This window comes from Chiloscyllium plagiosum, unplaced genomic scaffold, assembly GCF_037043375.1.
Source record: "Chiloscyllium plagiosum isolate Xiang-an unplaced genomic scaffold, Cpla_swu_hap1 HiC_scaffold_8, whole genome shotgun sequence".
Lineage (NCBI taxonomy): Eukaryota > Metazoa > Chordata > Chondrichthyes > Orectolobiformes > Hemiscylliidae > Chiloscyllium > Chiloscyllium plagiosum.
The window spans coordinates 100,062,753-100,083,830 of record NW_028270146.1 but is presented as its reverse complement, the minus strand read 5'-3'; the positions used below and the strand labels follow the sequence as shown (position 1 = coordinate 100,083,830).

General features: G+C 48.9%; 1 protein-coding gene across 1 annotated transcript in view; it reads left to right on the top strand.

Annotated features, from left to right (window-relative positions):
• Window positions 1-21,078, top strand: part of sptbn5 (spectrin, beta, non-erythrocytic 5) — a 247,248-nt gene that overhangs the window by 27,366 nt on the left and 198,804 nt on the right. The window contains exons 8-14 of the mRNA XM_087990163.1: window positions 1,526-1,758; window positions 2,062-2,215; window positions 3,079-3,279; window positions 3,929-4,144; window positions 9,375-9,465; window positions 18,053-18,168; window positions 18,524-18,736. Coding sequence (XP_087846289.1) covers window positions 1,526-1,758; window positions 2,062-2,215; window positions 3,079-3,279; window positions 3,929-4,144; window positions 9,375-9,465; window positions 18,053-18,168; window positions 18,524-18,736 — 1,224 coding nt within the window. The remainder of the gene's footprint in view (window positions 1-1,525; window positions 1,759-2,061; window positions 2,216-3,078; window positions 3,280-3,928; window positions 4,145-9,374; window positions 9,466-18,052; window positions 18,169-18,523; window positions 18,737-21,078) is intronic.

The window sequence follows — 21,078 nt, the reverse complement described above, 5'->3', positions numbered from 1 at the left end:
CACCCAGTCCCTGTACACATCAATCCACCACGATGAAGGCCTCCAAAGCCCTCCATTTCTTCGTCTCACACCGTCCCAACCAGTACCATTCCACTGACACCCTCATCAGCCTGGTTGGACTGGTCCTCACCCTCAACAACTTCTCCTTCCAATCCTCCCACCCGCATGGGACACAGCTATGCCTGCCTCTTTGTTGGGTACATGGAATAGTCCATCTTCCGCAGCTACACCGGCACCAACCCCCACCTGTTCTTCCGCTACATCGATGACTGTATCGGCGCTACTTTGTTCTCCCACGAGGCATTGGACGGTTCATCAACTTCACCAACACCTTTCACCCCAACCTCAAATTCACCTAGACTCTCTCGGACACCTCCCTCCCATTCTTGAACCTCTCCATCACTGTCTCTGCCCTTGAACCACACCCTTCCCAATGCAACAAGGACAGAACCCTCCCCCCCCCCCCCCCCCCCCCCACCTCACCAACCTCCATATACGTCACATCATTCTCCGCCACTTCCACCACCTACAATCACTCCCCATCACTAAGGATATATTTTCCACCCCACCCCTATCAGCGTTTCGGAGAGACCATTCCCTCCGCGTCTCTCTTGTCCACCACCCCCACCAGCCCACGCCCCACTCCCGGCACCTTCCCCTACCATCGCAGGAAGTACAAAACCTACGCCCACTCCTCCCTGCTCACCTCTGTTCAAGGCCCCAAAGGATCCTTCCACATCGACAGAAATTACCTGTACCTCGGCCAATGTCATCTACTCTATCCATTGCCATATGGTCTCCTCAACATCGGGGGGACAGGACGCCAATTTGCAGATCATTTCAGAGAACATCTCTGGGACATCTGCATCCGCCAACCCCACTGTCCCGTGGCTGAACACTTCAACTCCCCCTCCCACTCCACCAAGAACATGTAGGTCCTGGGCCTCCTCCATTGCCAAAACTTAACCACCCGACGCCCGGAAGAAGAATGCCTCGTCTTCCACCTTGGCACCCTCCACACGGGATCAATGTGGATTTCACCAGTTTCCTCATTTCCCCTCCCCCACCTTATCCCAGATCCAACCTTCGAACTCAGCACTGCCCTCTTGATCTGTCCATCGTCTTTCCCATCTATCTGCTCCACCCTTCTCTCCGACCTATCGCCTTTCCCCACCACCTTCATCCACCTATCACATTCCCAGCTACCTTCCCCCCAGCCCCATCCCCCTCCCATTTATCTCTCAGCTCCTCCTGGCCCAGAAGCCTCATTCCTGGTGAAGGGCTTTTGCCTGAAATGTCGGCTTTCCTGCTCCTCGGATGCTGCCTTACCTGCTGTGCTTTTCCAGCACCACTCTAATCTATATTTATGTGTTGATTTATCAAAATTGCCAGTTGATTAAGGTGCCGGTTAAAATAAAGTTGGCTATAATATGTAAAAGGGTGGTATCAGTCCCTTCAAGACAATGATGGAAAGTGCAGAAGAGCTCTAGTTGTGATCCAGCTTTGTTCCTCTCTCCTCCTCCAGGCCCTGGTAAGCTCGAGTGATTACGGTAAGCATCTACTTGATGTGGAGGACATGGTACACAAGCACAACCTGATCGATTCTCAAATTTCATCTCACGGAGAGAATCTGAAACACATCAATGAGAAGGCTGACCACCTCAGCAGGAGCAGTGAGCTGAACACTGACCTGTTTCAGGGCAAACTTAAGGAGCTCAATGATGCTTACACCAACCTCCTGGAACTCAGCAAAGTTAGGTCAGTTATCATCCAGCATAAAACACAACTGATACCGGTTTGGTAAGAATGTGATGTGAACCTTGGCAGTCTCCCCAGGTTCCTGCTATAAGGGAGAAAGGTGTAGTGACTGGGAGGAAGTACATTGTCTCTCAGTCACTTGGTGTCTTTCATGGTCTCTTGGACTCTCTCTTGCTGTCTCTCGGGGTCTCTCTCTCTCTCTCTCGCTCTCTTTCTCTCTCTCCCTCTCCCGCGCTCTCTTGCTCTTTCTCTCTCTCGCTCTCTTTTTCACTGTGGCCTTAGTCATTTCTCTTGTTAATACAGGCGTTCTAAACTGAAGCAGCAACACCAATTGTTTGAGTTTTTCCGGGACTGTGATGAGGAGGAGGCCTGGATTTTCGAGAAGTGGCAGTTGGTGCGGACAGCAGCGTTAGGCCGTGATGTCACCCAGATCGCAGTGTTGATCCAGAAACACAAGGTACAGGCTGGGATTACCATGGTAACATGCCTCACTGCACTCAGCTGCCACAATGTGCACTGTCATTCCAGGCATGGATCAGGGACACGTGGACTCCTGAAGCCAGTGTCCCAGAGCATGGAGGGTGTGAGACAGGGGCCAGTGTCCCAGAGCGTGGAGGGAGTGTGAGACAGGGACCAGTGTCCCAGAGCGTGGAGGGAGTGTGAGACAGGGGCCAGTGTACCAGAGTGTGGGGAGAGTATGAGACAGGGGCCAGTGTCCCAGAGTGTGGGGGGAGTGTGAGACAAGGGCCAGTGTCCCAGAGTGTGGAAGGGGTGTGAGACAGAGCCAGTGTCCCAGAGTGTGGAGGGCGTGTGAGACAGGGACCAGTGTCCCAGAGCATGGAGGGGGTGTGAGACAGGGACCAGTGTCCCAGAACGTGGAGGGAGTGTGAGACAGGGACCAGTGTCCCAGAGTGTGGAGGGGGTGTGAGACAGGGACCAGTGTCCCAGAGCATGGAAGGGGTGTGAGACAGGGACCAGTGTCCCAGAGCATGGAGGGGTTGTGAGACAGGGACCAGTGTCCCAGAGCGTGGAAGGGGTGTGAGATGGACCAGTGTCCCAGAGCGTAGAGGGTGTCTGAGACAGGGCCAGTGTCCCGGAGTGTGGAGGGGGTGTGAGATAGGGGCCAGTGTCCCAGAGCGTGGAGGGAGTGTGGAGGTAGGGGCCAGTGTCCCAGAGGGTGGAGGAAGTGTGAGGTAGGGGCCAGTGCCCCAGAGCGTGGAGGGCGTGTGAGACAGGGGCCAGTGTCTCAGAGCATGGTGTGAGTGAGAGCACAGTGTAGTTGGAGTCTGTGACATATACTGATTGTTCTTGTTTTCCAAGGCCCTGGAGTCGGAGGTTAACAGCCACCAGTTGATATGTTTCTCAGTAGTGAGGAAGGGCCAGCATCTGTACCAGCGAAGTTTGGACTGCGAGAAGGAGGTGAGGAGATGGGTCAATACCCTCCAGAAGCAATGGCAGCAGTTAAAGGATGAGGTTGCAATTAGGAACTCTCGGCTGCAAGCTGCACTGACTATCAAACAGGTGAGATATGACCAAGGAGCAGAGACTAAGTTGGGTGACTGGGTGAGAATCTTCACAACAAACCACTGTAGCCAGAATCCAAATATATCCGGAGGATCCATTTACAGTTGAACACAAGAACATAAGCAATAGGGGGCTATTCTGTTGTTCAAACTCAGTTCACTAAGCTCATTGCTGATCAGCAGTATAAGTCGGATGTTCCTGCACTATCCCCATATTCTATAATGCACTCAATGCTCAAAATGCCATCAATCTTTCTCTTGGGTATCCTACAGAGCGAGGATCCGCAGCTTCCTGGAGTAGAGAAATCAAATTTGGCACAAGAATGTCAGTCCAAAATAGCTGAAGTCTTGTTCTGTGACTTGTCCCCCAGTTCTAGAGCCTTTGGCCAGAAGTAACATCCCACTGGGTTCTAATCTATCGAACTCCTTAACAGTTTTAAATGTTTTGACATGGCTCCTGATCAACATCAGAAAACAAAAGAACAGATGTCTTGTATCTTGCATGAACTGTTGATTACATGAAGACCAGTAAGAAGTGTTTCTTTCATAAGAAGCCTTTGTGAGGCTGTGAGGTGGTCGGTGGGTTGTTAACAGTGGGGGTTGCCACTGCATCTAAATGAGCAGGTTTCTTGGTCTCGTCCCCTCAGTATTTCGCAGATATCAACGAGGCCCGTTCCTGGCTGCTCGAGAAACAGCCTCTTCTGGAAAGTGGGGATTGTGGAAAGGATGAGGCCAGTGCTGACGCCCTCCTGCAGCGTCACATGCGTCTGGAGAAAGAGATAGCGGCATATTCTGGTGAAGTGAAGAGACTGGGCGATTTGGCAGCCGTGGCCATACAGCAGGTTCCGTTAACAATGTGTCAGGTACTCACTTCTACCCTGTGTCTATGTATGTGTTAGAGACTGTCAGAGGGATTCTCCAGAGTTTTGTATATAATTGTATCATGCTTCAATGGAGGCTGTAATAGGATAGCACCAGACATTCCTAAAAATGAGGAGTCAATCAAATGGGACTACTTGTATGTCCAGCAACATATGTAGTGAGTGCTAGACAGAGCTAAGCGATCCGGCAACCAACGGATCAGATCTAAGCTCTGCAGTCCTGCCACATCCAGTCATGAAGGACAATTAAAAATTCAGTGGAGGAGAAGGGAATGACCGTCTCGCACAAGAGAGAATTTAACCATTTACTCTTAATATTCCATGGCATTACATCACTGAATCCCCAGCTATCAACATCCCAGAGGTTATCCATGAAACTGAACTGGACGAGGCATATAGATAACCTAGCCCATTGATATAGTCCTTTAATGTTCATTGGTACTATCGCTGAATCCCCAACTATTAACATGCTGGGAGCTACCATTGACCAGGAACTGAACTGGACATTCATATGTCTAAAGAGCAGGTTAAAGGCTAGGAGTTCTGTAGCAAGCAACTCACCTCCTATTGCCCTAAAGTCTGTCTACTTCCATCCAGAAGGACAAGGGCAGCAGATATGTGGGAAAACCACCATTTGCAAGTTCCTGTCCAAGCCACTCACCATCCTGACTTGGAAATATATCACCATTGGGTCAAAATCCTGGACTCCCTCCCTAAGGGCATTGTGGGTCAACCCACAGCAGGTGGACTGCAGCGGTTCAAGAAGGCAGCTCACCACCACCTTCTCAAGGGCAAATAGGGACAGGCTGCCCAGCCAGTGACACCCACATCCAATGAGTGAATATATTTTTAAAATGTTAAATTAAAACATGCTGACAGAATGCTGAGGCAGCATTTTTGAAGAGTAAGATTGCAATTGTTTCAAGCCAATGACTTTTCATCTAAACTGATGGATAGGTTAACACGTGACAGTGTTTTAGCTAGTAGGAGAGGGAGGGGCAAGATAGACCATAAGGAATGACTGTGATAGGATGGAGAGAAGAGGAGTTTTCACAATGTAAACTAGCGAAAAAATGTATTACTGGATATATTAAGAAACAAAGATTATGTATGAATGTGAGATGAAGGAATAAAGAAAGAAGCCAACAAAAACAAAACAGGATGTAAGCAAAGGTTACTATCTAAGATTGTTGAAATCCATATTGAGTGCAGAAAGTTGTAAAGTGCATCGCAAGATGAGATGCTATTCCTTGAACTTCTTTCAAGTGTAGCAGGATAGAGAGGTCAGGCTGGGAGAATTGGAATGCTGAACAGTGGAATGCTGGGTCATGCTCAGTCACTGAACAAAGATGTTCTCCAAAGGGATCACCTAGTCTACATTTGGTCTCCCCATTATGGAGCAGACCACTTCATGAACAGTGAATATGGTCGATTATATTGAAAGAAGGACAAGTAAATCTCTGTTTCACTTGAAATGAGGGTGAGGGGTCTCAGACCCGTGAGAAGGAGGCAGGAAAATGTAGCATGTCCTGTGCTTGAGCATTCTTCTCTGCTCACACTCCCTTGCCTCCCTCCCAGAGGCATGCTTGGATTCTCCCTTGGCCTCTGCTTCCACATCACCACCTTCTCAAGGGCAAATAGGGACAGGCTGCCCGTGGGCGGCACGGTGGCACAGTGGTTAGCACTGCTGCCTCACAGCGCTAGACACCCGGGTTCAATTCCTGCCTCAGGCGACTGACTGTGTGGAGTTTGCATGTTCTCCCCGTATCTGCGTGGGTTTCCTCCGGGTGCTCCGGTTTCCTCCCACAGTCCAAAGACGTGCAGGTCAGGTGAATTGGCCATGCTAAATTGCCCGTAGTGTTAGGTAAGGGGTAAATGTAGGGGTATGGGTGGGTTGCGCTTCGGCGGGGCGGTGTGGACTTGTTGGGCTGAAGGGCCTGTTTCCACACTGTAAGTAATCTAATCTAATCTAACCAGTGTCCATATTCAACAGATTATCCTCTGTCATCACCCGCCTCAGGGTGATGTCATCTTTTTAAAATTTTTTTTAAAGTATTCATTTATGGGTGTCGCTGGCTGGGCCAGCATTTATTGCCTGTCCCTAGTTGCCCTTGAGAAGGTGGTGGTGAGCTGCCTTCTTGAACTGGTGCAGTCTTCCTCATTCTGCCCCACAATGCCATTAGGGAAGGAGTTCCAGGATTTTGACCCAGCGACAGTGAAGGAGCACAGATATATTTCCAAGTCAGGATGGTGAGAGGCTTGGAGGGGAAGTTGAAGGTGGCGGTATTCCCATGTGTCTACTGCTCTTGTCCTTCTAGATGGAAGTGTTCGTGGGTTTGGAAGGTGCTGTCTGAGGATCTTTGGTGACTTTCTGCAGTACGTCTTTTAGAAAGTACACAGTGTTGCTACTGACCATCTGTGGTGGAGGGAGCGGATGCTTGTGGATGTGGTCCATTCAAGTGAGCTGCTTTGTCCTGGATGGTGTCAAACATCTTGAGTGCTGTTGGAGCTGCACCCATCCAGACAAGTGGAGAGTATTCCATCACACTCCTGACTTGGGCCTTGTAGATGGTGGACAGGCTTTGGGGAGTCAGGAGGTGGGATACCTGCTGCAGTATTACTAGCCTCTGACCTGCACTTGTAGCCACTGCATTTATGGTGAGTCCAATGGAGTTTTTGGCCAATGATAACCCCCCAAGATGTTGATAATGGAGGAATTCAGTGACGGTAAACACATCATCAAACATATCTTCTCCTTTCCGCATTTGGAGACCCAGTTTCTCTGTGATAACATGGTCCATTCCTGAGACCCCTTCCCATCTATCCCGCATCATTCATGCAAGCAGTTGCAACATGATCAAAGTCAACAAGGTTTAATTAAAGGGAAGTCCTGCATGGCAAATTTTATTAAAGTATTTTCAGGATGTACTGAGGAGAATAAGTAAAGAGGAATAAGTAGACATAGTATATCTGGATTTTGAAAAGGCATTGATTAGATTACTTACAGTGTGGAAACAGGCCCTTCGGCCCAACAAGTCCACACCGACTCGCCGAAGCGCAACCCACCCAGACCCATTCCCCTACATTTACCCCTGCACCTAACACTACGGACAATCTAGCATGGCCAATTCACCTGACCTGCACATTTTTGGACTGTGGGAGGAAACCCACGCAGACATGGCGAGAATGTGCAAACTCCACACAGTCAGTTGTCTGAGGCGGGAATTGAACCCGGATCTCTGGCGCTGTGAGGCAGCAGTGCTAACCACTATGCCACCGTGCCAGCTCGATAAGATACCACACGAAACGTTAATACACACAAGAGGGCTCAAGGAGTTGAACGATATATTAACATGAATAGAGTGTTGGTTAGTTGACAGGAATTAATGAATAGGTTTAAATGAGGCATTTCTAAGTTGGTGGGCTGGAACAACTACAATGCCACAGGATTAGTGCTCATTCTCAGTCATTTGTAATATGAATGACTTAGACAAAGATATATGTATCTGTTTTTGACACTGTGTAGTCAGGGGGAATACAGGCTGTGAGGCTGTACAAAAATACAGATTAAAGCAGTGGGCAGAGGAGGTGAGTGGGCAATAAGGTGGCAAGTTAGACTCTGGCTGGAAGATTAGAACAGCAGGATATTATTTAAACGGTACAACCTTTGTAAATGTTGATGTTCAGAGGGAGTCTGGTATATTCGTACAAGGTTAGCACTGCTGCCTCGCAGCGCCAGAGACCCGGGTTCAATTCCCGCCTCAGGCGACTGACTGTGTGGAGTTTGCACGTTCTCCCCGTGTCTGCGTGGGTTTCCTCCGGGTGCTCCGGTTTCCTCCCACAGTCCAAAGATGTGCAGGTCAGGTGAATTGGCCCTGCTAAATTGCCTGTAGTGTTAGGTAAGGGGTAAATGTAGGGGTATGGGTGGGTTACGCTTCGGCTGGTCGGTGTGGACTTGTTGGGCCGAAGGGCCTGTTTCCACACTGTAAAGTAATCTAATCTAATCTAATCTAATCTAATTATTTTGTATGTATGAGGAAAATGATATGTATTGCAAGGAATTTAGACTCAGGAATAAAGAAGTCTTGCTGCAGTGGTATAGGGATTATGTGAGACTACTCCATAAGAGAGGTGCATGCAGTTTTAGTGACCAGGTCGAATAAAAGCTATCCTTGTATTCGAGCTGATACAGCAAAGGTTCACCAGATTGGTCCCTGGGGTGAGAGAGTTATCCTTTGCTGGGAGTCTGAGCGAATTGGGTCAGTATGGGCGGCACGGCGGCACAGTGGTTAACACTGCTGCCTCACAGCGCCGGAGACCCGGGTTCAATTCCCACCTCAGGCGACTGACTGTGTGGAGTTTGCACGTTCTCCCCGTGTCTGCGTGGGTTTCCTCCGGGTGCTCCGGTTTCCTCCCACAGTCCAAAGATGTGCAGGTCAGGTGAATTGGCCATGCTAAATTGCCCATAGTGTTAGGTAAGGGGTAAATGTAGGGGTATGGGTGGGTTGCGCTTCGGCGGGTCGGTGTGGACTTGTTGGGCCGAAGGGCCTGTTTCCACACTGTAATGTAATGTAATCTAATCTAATCTAGTGTTCTCCAGAAAAATAGGGGACGACCTCAATGAAGGGAACTGACGTAGTAAACACTGAGAAGTTGTTTCCCCTGACTGGGGAGGTTAGCAGACAGGAACAGGTTAACACAGCAACACCTCAGGTCTGAGATGGGGAAACATATCTTCACTCAGAGTGTTGTGAAGCTTTGGAATTCTTACCTGTGAGGAGACATTCCAGCCTTGAATAAATTTAAAGCTGAGATAGATAGAGCTTTTACTCTTGTGAAGTCAGTCTGAATGTCAAGGTGTCAAGGAAGTTGAGTTCAAACTGAAGATGAGCCTTGATCAAATTGAGTGGCACAGATGGCTCAGTACACCAACTAGATTACTCTTCTACTTATTATCCTCCTGCCTGTCCTGGGAATTTGATGGGAACAGTGTAGAGGGACCTTTACTTAGGAGTTTTAGGGCCATCAAACTGTACCCTAATGCCTTTCAGCTATTGCTCCACTAGGACACCAAACAAGAGCTGGATCATTGACAAAAAATTGGCTGTGTACTTGGTTTCAGCTCATGGTATTTGTTTAAGCAGCAGCCCTTTGAGCAGATGTGATGAAATGAACTTGGAGATTTGAAAGATGTGATGTGTCTTATTCACAGGCAGAGAACCAAGAGAGTAAAGAGACTGATAGCTGCTCATCTGATGAAGAAACAATAGGAGTGCAGACTTCACCGAGACAACGTCATCAAGGTGAGAAAGGACGAGTGACAGCAGAGTATGGTGCAGTGTGTATTAGTGTCGCAGGCTGGTGTGTATTAGCGATGCAGTCCGATGAGTTATTGTGTCACAGTTCGATGTGATGTGCAGTAGTGTCCCAGCTCGACATGGTGTGTACTAGTGTCCCAGTGCAACATGGTGTTGTTAGCGCGGATGAAATGACATCAGTCCGAGCCCAGAGTGCGGTTCAACAATCGGTAACGTTTATTACTGCAGTAATGCCGGCGGAGGTCAACCGAGGTCCGAATCTCGGCTGCTCTGCTGTTCCCGTGCGCAGCTTCATATTATATACTTTTAGTTGTCAGGGTGTGTGGGATTTGAGGATGAATGGGATGATAGTTCCCCATCCTCACTGGAGTAGGTGCGAAAGGCTGTTTCCTGCCGTCCCAGGAGAGTTGCAGGGCACGCACAATAGGGTGCTAATTGGTTTATGTAAAACGGGTCCGGGTATTATCTGCTTGTCTCTCTCTGTGAGGGCAGGGGCTAGCACTCCCCCTTTGTTCCCTTGGGGTGTTGGTGTGTATTGGTCTGTCCGTACCTGTCTGGTGGATGCCTGTCCTTTGTGTCAGAATGGCTCCGTATCGATGGGTATGTGTGTGTTTCAGTCAGTCTCTTGAAGTGATTAGGAGATGGGTTTCCATATTTAATTAATTCCGGAGTTTTGGCCCAGAGTCATGGGTAATGTTGGTCTAGTGTGGATTCTATCTGTCCTCTGTCTCCTATCTCCCAGTCACGTGGGCAGACCGGCAGCTGCTGAGTTTTTGTGGGTTTAAAGCTGCGACTGCTGTTTAAAACACAAAAATGAATTCTTATCGTTTCCTGATGTAGGCATAGTCCCGTGGCAAATGCAGGGCGGCTCTAATGCCCGCTTGCAGTGTGTACTAGTGTCCCAGTGCGACATGATTGTGATAGTGTCCCAGTGCGACGCGGTGTGTAATAGTGCCCGTGTGTAATAGTGTCCCAGTGTGATGCAATGTGCAATAGTGTCCCAGTGCAACGCAACTGTGTCCTAGTGTCCCAGTGCGACGCGGTGTGTAATAGTGCCCAAGTGCGACATGGTATGTAATAGTGTCCCAGTGTGATGCAATGTGTAATAGTGTCCCAGTGCAATGCAATATGTCCTAGTGTCCCAGTGCGATGCGGTGTGTAATAGTGACATAGTGTAACAGTGCATAATAGAGTCCCAATGTGACATGGAGTGTACTAGTGTCCCAGTGCGACATGGTGTGTAATAGTGTCCTAGTGTGACATAGTGTGTAATAGTGTCCCAATGCGGCGTGGTGTGTAATAGTGTCCCAGTGCGATGCTGTGTGTACTAGTGTCCCATTGCGACGTGATGTGTAATAGTGTCCCAGTGCGACGCAGTGTGTAATAGTGACCCAGTGCGACGTGAAGTGTACTAGTGTCCCAGTGCAACACAGTGTGTACAGTGTCCACTTACAACATGGTGTGTAATAGTGACCTTGTGCGATGCGGTGTGTAATAGTGTCTCAGTGCGATGCGGTGTGTAATAGTGTCCCAGTGTGACGCAGTGTGTAATAGTGACCCAGTGCAACGCGATGTGTACTAGTGACCCAGTGCACCGCAGTGTATACTAGTGTCCCAGTGCGATATTGTGTACTAGTGTCCCAGTGCATCGCAGTGTGTACTAGTGTCCCAGTGCAACATGGTGTGTAATAGTGACCCAGTGCAACACGATGTGTAATAGTGTTCCAATGTGACATGGAGTGTACTAGTGTCCTATCGTGACGCGGTATGTAATAGTGTCCCAGTACGAAGCGATGTGTAATAGTGTCCCAGTGCGACGTGGTGTGTGATAGTGTCCTAGTGCAACGTGGTCTGTAATAGTGTCCCAGTGCAACATAGTGTGTAATAGTGTCCCATTGCGGCGTGGTGTGTAGTTGCGACCCAGTGCGACACGGTGTGTACTGGTGTCCCAGTGCAATGCAGTGTGTACTAGTGTCCCAGTGCGACATGGTGTGTAATAGTGACCCAGTGCAATGCGGTGTGTACTGGTGTCCCAGTGCAATGCAGTGTGTACTGGTGTCCCAGTGCAACATGGTGTGTAATAGTGACCCAATGCGGCGTGGTGTGTAATTGTGACCCAGTGCGACACGGTGTGTACTGGTGTCCCAGTGCAACGCAGTGTGTATTAGTGTCCCAGTGCGACATGGTGTGTAATAGTGACCCAGTGCAATGCGGTATGTACTAGTGTCCCAGTGCGATGCAGTGTGTACTAGTGTCCAAGTGTGACATGGTGTGTAATAGTAACCCAGTGCGACGCGAAGTGTACTAGTGTCCCAGTGCAACACAGTGTGTGCAGTGTCCAATTACAACATGGTGTGTAATAGTGACCTAGTGCGATGCGGTGTGTAATAGTGTCCCAGTGCAACGCGATGTGTACTAGTGACCCAGTGCAACGCAGTGTGTACTAGTGTCCCAGTGCGACATGGTGTGTAATAGTGACCCTGCGACATGGTGTGTAATAGTGTCCCAATTCAATGCAGTTTGTACTAGTGTCCCAGTGCAATGCAGTGTGTACTAGTATCCCAGTACGACATGGTGTATAATAGTGTCCCATTACGAAGCGATGTGTAATAGTGTCCCAGTGAGATGTGGTATGTTGATAGTGTCCTAGTGCGACATGGTGTGTAATAGTGTCCAAGTGCAACGTGGTGTGTAATAATGTCCCAGTGCGACACAGTGTGTAATTGTGTCCCAATGCGGCGTGGTGTGTAATAATGTCCCAGTGCGACATGGTAAGTAATAGTGTCCCAGTGCGACGCGGTGTGTACTAGTGTCCCATTGCAATGCAGTATGTACTAGTGTCCAAGTGCAATGCAGTGTGTACTAGTGTCCCAGTGCAACACAGTGTGTACTAGTGTGCCAGTGCGATGCAGTGTGTAATAGTGACCCAGTGCGACGTGAAGTGTACTAGTGTCCCAGTGCAACACAGTGTGTACAGTGTCCACTTACAACATGGTGTGTAATAGTGACCTTGTGCGATGCGGTGTGTAATAGTGTCTCAGTGCGATGCGGTGTGTAATAGTGTCCCAGTGTGATGCAGTGTGTAATAGTGACCCAGTGCAATGCGATGTGTACTAGTGACCCAGTGCAACGCAGTGTATACTAGTGTCCCAGTGCGATATTGTGTAATAGTAACCCAGTGTGACGCGGTGTGTACTAGTGTCCCAGTGCGATATTGTGTAATAGTGACCCAGTGTGACGCGGTGTGTACTAGTGTCCCAGTGTGACATGGTGTGTAATAGTGTCCCAGTGTGATATTGTGTAATAGTGACGCAGTGTGTACTTGTGTCCCAGTGCGATACAATGTGTTCAGTGTCCTTGTACGGCATGGTGTGTAATAGTGACCTGATGGGATGCGGTGTGTACTAGTGACCCAGTGCAACGCAGTGTGTACTAGTGTCCCAGTGCAATATTGTGTAATAGTGACCCAGTGTGACGCAGTGTGTATTAGTGTCCCAGTGCGATACAGTGTGTTCAGTGTCCTTGTACGGCATGGTGTGTAATAGTGACCTAGTGCGATGCGGTGTGTAATAGTGTCCCAGTGTGACGCAGTGTGTAATAGTGTCCCAGTGTGATGCAGTGTGTACTAGTGTCCCAACTCGATGCAGAATGTAGTAGTGTCCCAGTGCAATGCAGTGTGTACTAATGTCCCAGTGCAACACAGTGTGTACAGTGTCCGATTACAACATGGTGTGTAATAGTGACCTAGTGCGACGCGATGTGTAATAGTGTCCCAGTGCGACGCGGCGTGTAATAATGTCCCAGTTCGACGCAGTATGTACGAGTGTCCCAGTGCAATACAGTGTGTACTGGTGTCCCAGTGCGATGCAGTGTGTACAGTGTCCCAGTACGACATGGTGTGTAATAGTGACCCAGTGCGACATGGTGTGTAATAGTGTCCAGTGTGACATGGTGTGTAATAGTGTCCCAGTTTGACGCAGTATGTACTAGTGTCCCAGTGCAATGCAGTGTGTACAGGTGACCCAGTGTTACACAGTGTGTACTAGCGTCCCAGTACGACCTGGTGTGTAATAGTGACCCAGTGCGACGTGGTGTGTAATAATGTCCCAGTGCAACGCGGTGTGTTGTGTTCCAATGTGACGCAGTATGTACTAGTGTCCCAGTACAACGCGGTGTGTAATAGTGTCCCAGTTCGATGCAGTATGTAATAGTGTCCCAATACGACACGGTGTGTACCAGTGTCCCAGTACAACATGGTATGTAATAGTGTCCCAGTGCAATGCAGTGTGTTATCGTGTCTCAGTGTGACACGGTGTGTAGTTTTGTCCCAGTGTGATACAGTGTGTAATAGTGTCCCAATGCGATGCAGTATGTACTAGTGTCCCTGTGTGACGTGCTCTGCAATAGTGTCCCACTGTGATGCAGTGTGTAATAGTGTCCCAGTGTGACACGATATGTAGTTTTGTTCCAGTGCGATGTGGTGTGCACTAGTGTTACAGTGCAACGTGATATGTACTAGTGTCGCAATGCAACGCAGTGTGTAGTTTTGTCCCAGTGCAACATGGTGTGTACTAGTGTCGCTGTGTGACGTGGTGTGTAACAGTGTCCCAGTACGACGCAATGTGTACTAGAATCCCAGTGCGACACGGTGTGTAGTAGTGTCCCAGTGAGATAGGGTGTGTACTAGTGTCCCAGTGTGACATGGTGTGTAATAGTGTCCCAGTGCGATGCAGTGTGTAATAGTGTCCCATTGTGACGTGGTGTGTAATAGTGTCCCTTTGTGACATGGTGTGTAATACTGTCCCATTGCGACGTGGTGTGTAATAGTGTCCCAGTACGAAGCGATGCATAATAGTGTCCCTTTGTGACGTGGTGTGTAATAGTGTCCCAGTACGAAGCGATGCGTAATAGTGTCCCTTTGAGACGTGGTGTGTAATAGTGTCCCAGTACGAAGTGATGCGTAATAGTGTCCCAGTGCGCCGTGGTGTGTAATAGTGTCCCATTGCGACGTGGTGTGTAATTATTTTCCCATTGCGACGTGGTGTGTAATAGTGTCCCAGTACGAAGCAATGTGTACTAGTGTCCCAGTACGAAGCAATGTGTACTAGTGTCCCAGTGCAATGCAGTGTGTACTAGTGTTCCAGTGCGACATGGTGTGTAATAGTGACCCAGTGCGATGTGGTATATACTAGTGTCCCAGTGCGACACGGTGTGTACTAGTGTCCCAGTGTGACACGGTGTGTAATAGTGTCCCAGTGCGATGCAGTCTGTAATAGTGTCCCAGTGCAACGTGGTCTGTAACAGTGTCCCAGTGCGACACGTGTGTAATAGTGTCTCAGTATGAAGCGATGTGTAATAGTGTCCCAATGCAACATGGTGTGTAATAATGTCCCAAAGCGGTGTGGTGTGTAATAGTGTCCCATTGCGATGCGGTGTGTAAAAGTGCCCAAGTGCGACATGGTGTGTAATAGTGTCCCAGTGCGACGCGGTGTGTAATAGTGACCCAGTGTGAAATGGTGTGTAATAGCGACCTAGTGAGACACGGTGTGTACTAGTATCCCAGTATGACATGGTGTGTAATAGTGTCCCAGTGCATTGCGGTGTGTAATAGTGTCCCAGTGCGACGCTGTGTGAACTAGTGTCCCATTGCGATGTTGTGTGTAATAGTGTTCCAGTGCAACGTGGTGTGTAATAGTGACCCAGTGCGACGCGATGTGTACTAGTGTCCCAGTGCAACGCAGTGTGTACTAGTGTCCCAGTGCGGCATGGTGTGTAATTGTGACCCAGTGCGATGCGGTGTGTACTAGTGTCCCAGTGCAATGCAGTGTGTAATAGTGTCCTAGTGTGACGCGGTGTGTAATAGTGACCCAGTGCGACATGGTATGTACTAGTGTCCCAGTGCGACATTGTGTATACTAGTGTCCCAGTGTGACACGGTGTGTAATAGTGTCCCAGTGCAACGTGGTCTGTAACAGTGTCCCAGTGCGACATTGTGTGTACTAGTGTCCCATTGCGACATGGTGTGTAATAGTGTCCCAGTACGAAGCGATGTGTAATAGTATCCCAGTGCGTTGCGTAGTGTAATAGTGTCCCAGTGCGACGTGGTGTGTAATAGTGTCCCAGTGCGACGTGGTGTGTAATAGTGTCCCAGTGCGACATGGTGTGTAATAGTGACACAGTGCGACATGGTGTGTACTAGTGTCCCAGTGCAATGCAGTGTGTACTAGTGTCCCAGTGTGACATAGTGTGTATTAGTGACCCAGTGCGACATGGTGTGTAATAGTGTCCCAGTGCGATGCAGTGTGTAATAGTGTCCTAGTGTGACACGGTGTGTAATAGTGACCCAGTGTGACACGGTGTATAATAGTGTCCCAGTGCGACGCGGTCTGTAATAGTGTCCCAGTGCGACGTGGGGTGTTGTGGTGTCCCAGTGTGACATGGTGTGTTGTCGTGTCCCAGTGCGACACGATGTATATTAGTGTCCCAGTGTGACGCAGTGTGTACTGATGTCCTAGTGCGTTGAGGTGTGTAATAGTGTCCCAGTGTGAAATGGTGTGTATTAGTGTCCCATTGCGTTGTGGTGTGTAATAGTGTCCCAGTGCGATGCAGTGTGTAATAGTGACCCAGTGCAAGGCGATGTGTACTAGTGTCCCAATGCGACATGGTATGTAATAGTGACCCAGTGCGACATGATGTTTACTAGTGTCCCAGTGCAACGCAGTGTGTACTAGTGTCCCATTGCGACATGGTGTCTAATAGTGACCCAGTGCGATGCAGTGTGTAATAGTGTCCTAGTGTGACGCGATGTGTAATAGTGACCCAGTGAGACACAGTGTGTACTAGTGTCCCAGTATGACATGGTGTGTAATAGTGTCCCAGTGCGATGCGATGTGTACTAGTGACCCAGTGCGATGCGGTATGGAATAGTAACCCAGTGCGACGCAGGGTGTTGTGGTGTCCCAGTGTGACGTGTTGTGTTGTCGTGTCCCAGTGTGACACAGTGTGTACTGGTGTCCCAGCGCGACACGGTGTGTACTAGTGTCCCAGTGCGACTAATGTGTAATAGTGTCCCAGTGCAACGCGGTGTGTTATCGTGTCTCAGTGTGTTATCGTGTCTCCGTGTCACACTGAGACACGATAACACACTCAGACACGATAACACACCGAGACACGATAACACACCGCGTTGCACTGGGACACTATTACATCCCGCGTCAAACTGGGACACTATTACACACTGCATCACACTGGGACAAAACTACACACCGTGTCACACTGTGTGTAGTTTTGTCCCAGTGTGATGCAGTGTGTAATAGTGTCCCAATGCGACGCAGTGTGTACTAGTGTCCCTGTGTGACACGGTGTGTAGTTTTGTCCCAGTGCGACGTGGTGTGTACTATTGTTGCAGTGCGACACGGTATGTAATAGTGTCCCAGTGTGACGTAGTGTGTACTAGTGTCCCAGTGCGACGCAGTGTGTAGTTGTGTCCCAGTGAGACACGGTGTGTACTAGTATTGTAATGTAATGTGGTGTGTAATAGTGTCCCAGTACGACGTAATGTGTACTAGTACCCCAGTGCGATGCGGTGCGTAATAGTGTCCCAGTGTGACGCGGTGAGTACTAGTATCCCAGTGCAGCATGGTGTGTAGTAGTGTCCCAGTGAGACATGGTGTGTACTAGTGTCCCAGTGCGACATGGTGTGTGATAGTGTCACTGTACGATATGTTGTGTCATAGTGTCCCATTGCGACGTGGTGTGTAATAGTGTCCCAGTGCGACACGGTCTGTAATAGTGTCTCATTGCGACGTGGTGTGTAATTTTGTCCCAGTGCGACGTGGTGTGTAATAGTGTCCCAGTGCAACATGGTGTGTAATAGTGTCCTAGTGTGACGCGGTCTGTAATAGTGTCCCATTGCAATGTGGTGTTTAATAGTGTCCCAGTGCGGCGCGGTGTGTAATTTTGTCCCATTGTGACGTGGTGTGTAATAGTGTCCCGGTGTGTAATTTTGTCCCATTGCGATGCGTTGTGTAATAGTCTGTATGTGCGATGCAGTATGTAATAGTGCCCCAGTGCGATTCGGTATGTAATAGTGCCCCAGTGCGACGCAGTATGTAATAATGCCCCAGTGCGATGCGGTCTGTAATAATGTCCCAGTGTGACACGGTGTGTAATAGTGTCCCAGTGCGACGCGGTGTGTAATAATGCCCCAGTGCGACGTGGTGTGTAATTTTGTCCCAGTGCGACACGTCGTGTAATAGTCTCTATGTGCGACGCAGTGTATAATAGTGTCCCAGTGTGACGCGTTGTGTAATTTTTGTCCCAGTGTGATGCGTTGTGTAATAGTCTCTATGTGCGACCCGTTGTGTAATAATCTCTATGTGCGATGTGGTCTGTAATAGTGTCCCAGTGCGGCGCGGTCTGTAATAGTGCCCCAGTGCGACACAGTGTGTAATAGTGTCCCAGTGCGATATGGTCTGTAATAGTGTCTCAGTGCGCTGCGGTGTGTAATAATGTCTCAGTGCGATGCGGTGTATATACCTGTGCAGTAACACAGTGTGATTTGTGCACACAGCCAGGACTGAGAAGAACAGCCCGAAGGTTAATCTCCTGGAAAGTCGGACAGCCCAAGAGCGCAGGCAGCTAGTGGGCACACGGGGCAAGATATCCCTCCCAGTCAGTGAGCCGTCGGTGAGGAAATCATTGCACAATCTTCACAGCATACACAATACTGTCCAGCTCTCCCTCCCTCCCTCCCTCACTCCCTTCTTCCTCCATGCTTTCTCTCCCTGCTCTCCTCGTTCTTCTCTTGCTTCCCTCTTCCTCACTTCCCTCTACGCTTCAGAGAGAGTGTCTTTAGTTCATTGTGGGGAAGGTGGGCAGAGGTTCTCAGAGAGAGACAGTAGCTTGTTCCTGTGGATGAGAATGAGGGGATTATTGGAATCCAGGCAGTGTCAATGTAAAGGCTTACATCGCGGGGAAAAGGGAAGCTGCCAAGTTCCGGAATTTGTACTGATGGGTGTATTTTGTTTTTGTTGGCCATCAGGTGGAGAGTGAGACCACCGTTGACCATCCCCAGGCAGACAGTCCAAGCCGGAGGGTCAACAAACCACGGAGAAGCCGGTCCATGCGCCATGGGACAACTGAGATCCAGTACTCCTCACCCAGCCGTCCTGACGAGGACTTCAACAGAACAACAATCGAGGACAGCCAGAGAGACATCAACTCCTCCTACTCTGATCTCTGCCAGCAGGCCAAGGTACACTAACCCCTGGAATCCTAGAATCCCTGCAGTGCTGTAAGAGGCAATTCGGCCCCATCGAGTCTACACCGACTCTCCAAACAGCATCCAACCCAAACCCAGCTTCCCCACCCCCACCCCGACTCTATCCCCGTAACCCCACATTTACAATGCCAATCCACCTAAACCTGCAGATCCCTGGATGCTACGGGACAATTTCCCATGGCCAATCCAGCTAACCTGTACATGGGTAGTAACCCTTCCTCATGTACTTTGTTACATCGCTTTCTGTTTCGTATGATATGCAGATCCTCTGTGGAGGAGAAAGTGAGGTCTGCAGATGCTGGAGATCAAAGTTGAAACTTTATTGCTGGAACAGCACAGCAGGTCAGGCAGCATCCAGGGAACAGGAGATTCGACGTTTCGGGCACAGGCCCTTCTTCAGATCCTCTGTATAGCCAGCAGGTCCCAGACCGAGTAAACACAGAATAGGCTGGAGAAATTCAGCAGCTCTGGCAGCATCTGTGAAGAGAGAAACAGCGTCAACGTTTCAAGTCCAGTATGACTCTTCCTCAGAACTCGATGAAGGATCCATTCCCTCTTTTTCTCATGAACACATTAAAGCAAACACCCTTTCAGTTCTGAAGAAGTCATACTGGGCTGAAATGAGAACTGATTTCTCCAGTATTCTCTGTGTTTGTTTCACAATTCCAGCATTAGCAGTATTGTACTTTATGATGCATGTTTTGCGTGGTTATCCCAGAACAGCTGAATGAAGTACAATCATAGAATAGAATAGAATCCCTACAGTGTGGAAACAGGCCATTTGGCCCAACAAGTCCACACCAACCCTCCAAACAGTATCCCACCCAGATCCATTCCCATACCTTATTACTCTGCATTTCCCCTGACTAATGCACTTAACCTACACATCCCTGAACATTTTAGGGCAACTTAGCATGGCCAATCCACCCTAACCTGCACATCTTTAGATTGAGGGAGGAAACGCACGCGGATATGGGGAGAATGTGCAAACTCCACACAGTCACCCGAGGCTGGATTCAAACCCGGGTTTTTGGCGCTGTGAGGCAGCAGTGCTAACCACTGAGCCACCGTGCCATTCTACCAGGTCAGTTCCCCAGTTCAAATGGAAGTGGGTCAAAGACTCTCTCCTTGAAGACTGGGATGATCCCAGTCAGTTAGTAACACTGAAGAAATATTCCTGTGGTCCCCAGTTCTGCTCAGTATTTGTCTGTCACTCACCTGGAAAACTGTGTTCTATCCATCTGCTCTGGACCTGGCTGTCAGAGCTGGTGATAATTTAATCTTTGATTCTCCATTCCTCTTATAATGTCATGCTCGCTCCCCATACCCCTGTTGCTGGTACTGAGTTCTGTATCAGGGCCATGTTTGCCCCGTTTTCCCTGCTTCCCACTCCAACAGAATTCCCACAGCCTGTCGAGTCTTCCTTTTGCCCCATGAATTATTCCTAGATGTTAGTTGGACGTCAGAGGGGTCTGTGAGGACAGCTCTGACTTTCACGAGTGGAACCCAAGCAATTAACTATTCGCATAAAACCACTACCATTCCCTCCCCCCACCCAGCCACTCCCAATTCTGCTAGTGGTATCAAAGAGCTGTGTGTGAGTATCTGATTGGGCAAACATAGGGTGCAGGTAGGAACAGGCAAGTTTTAATCAATAATGACCAAAACTCCCCAGTGCTGGAGTTTCCCTCCTTTCATGTCTGGGTCTGTTGTACACACATTAGTAAAGATTAATGAGTCTGATTAGTGAGTGACTACATTATTATTGTATCGCGTATTACACCTCACTGGAAATCAAGCCCCATTATTCTCCGAAAAGCTAAAGATTTTAAAAGGTATACAAGGATTCCCCAATACCACCTGTAAATTCCTCGTGTCTTTTAGATCCAGACTGATAGCCTCTATTCCTGACGAAGGGCTTTTGCCCAAAACGTTGATTTTCCTGCTCCCCGGATGCTGCCTGACCTGCTGTGCTTTTCCAGCATCACTCAAATCTAGGCTCTGGTTTCCAGCATCTGCAGTCCTTGATTTTACCTGATAGAAATGATGGACCAGGTTTCTGGTGCTTAACAAAAATGATTAATTGTTACAAGTACTTAGACTCTAGCTCCAAGACCTTGTTCTTTCTTCTTTGATAAAAATCATACAACACCAGGTTGTAGTTCAACAGGTTTATTCGGAAGCACTAGCTTTCGGAAACACTGCCCCTTGACAACCACCCGATGAAAGTCATGATTTGGAGGAACCGGTGTTGGACTGCAGTGAACAAAGTTAAAAATCATACAATACCAGGTTATAGTCCAACAGGTTTATTT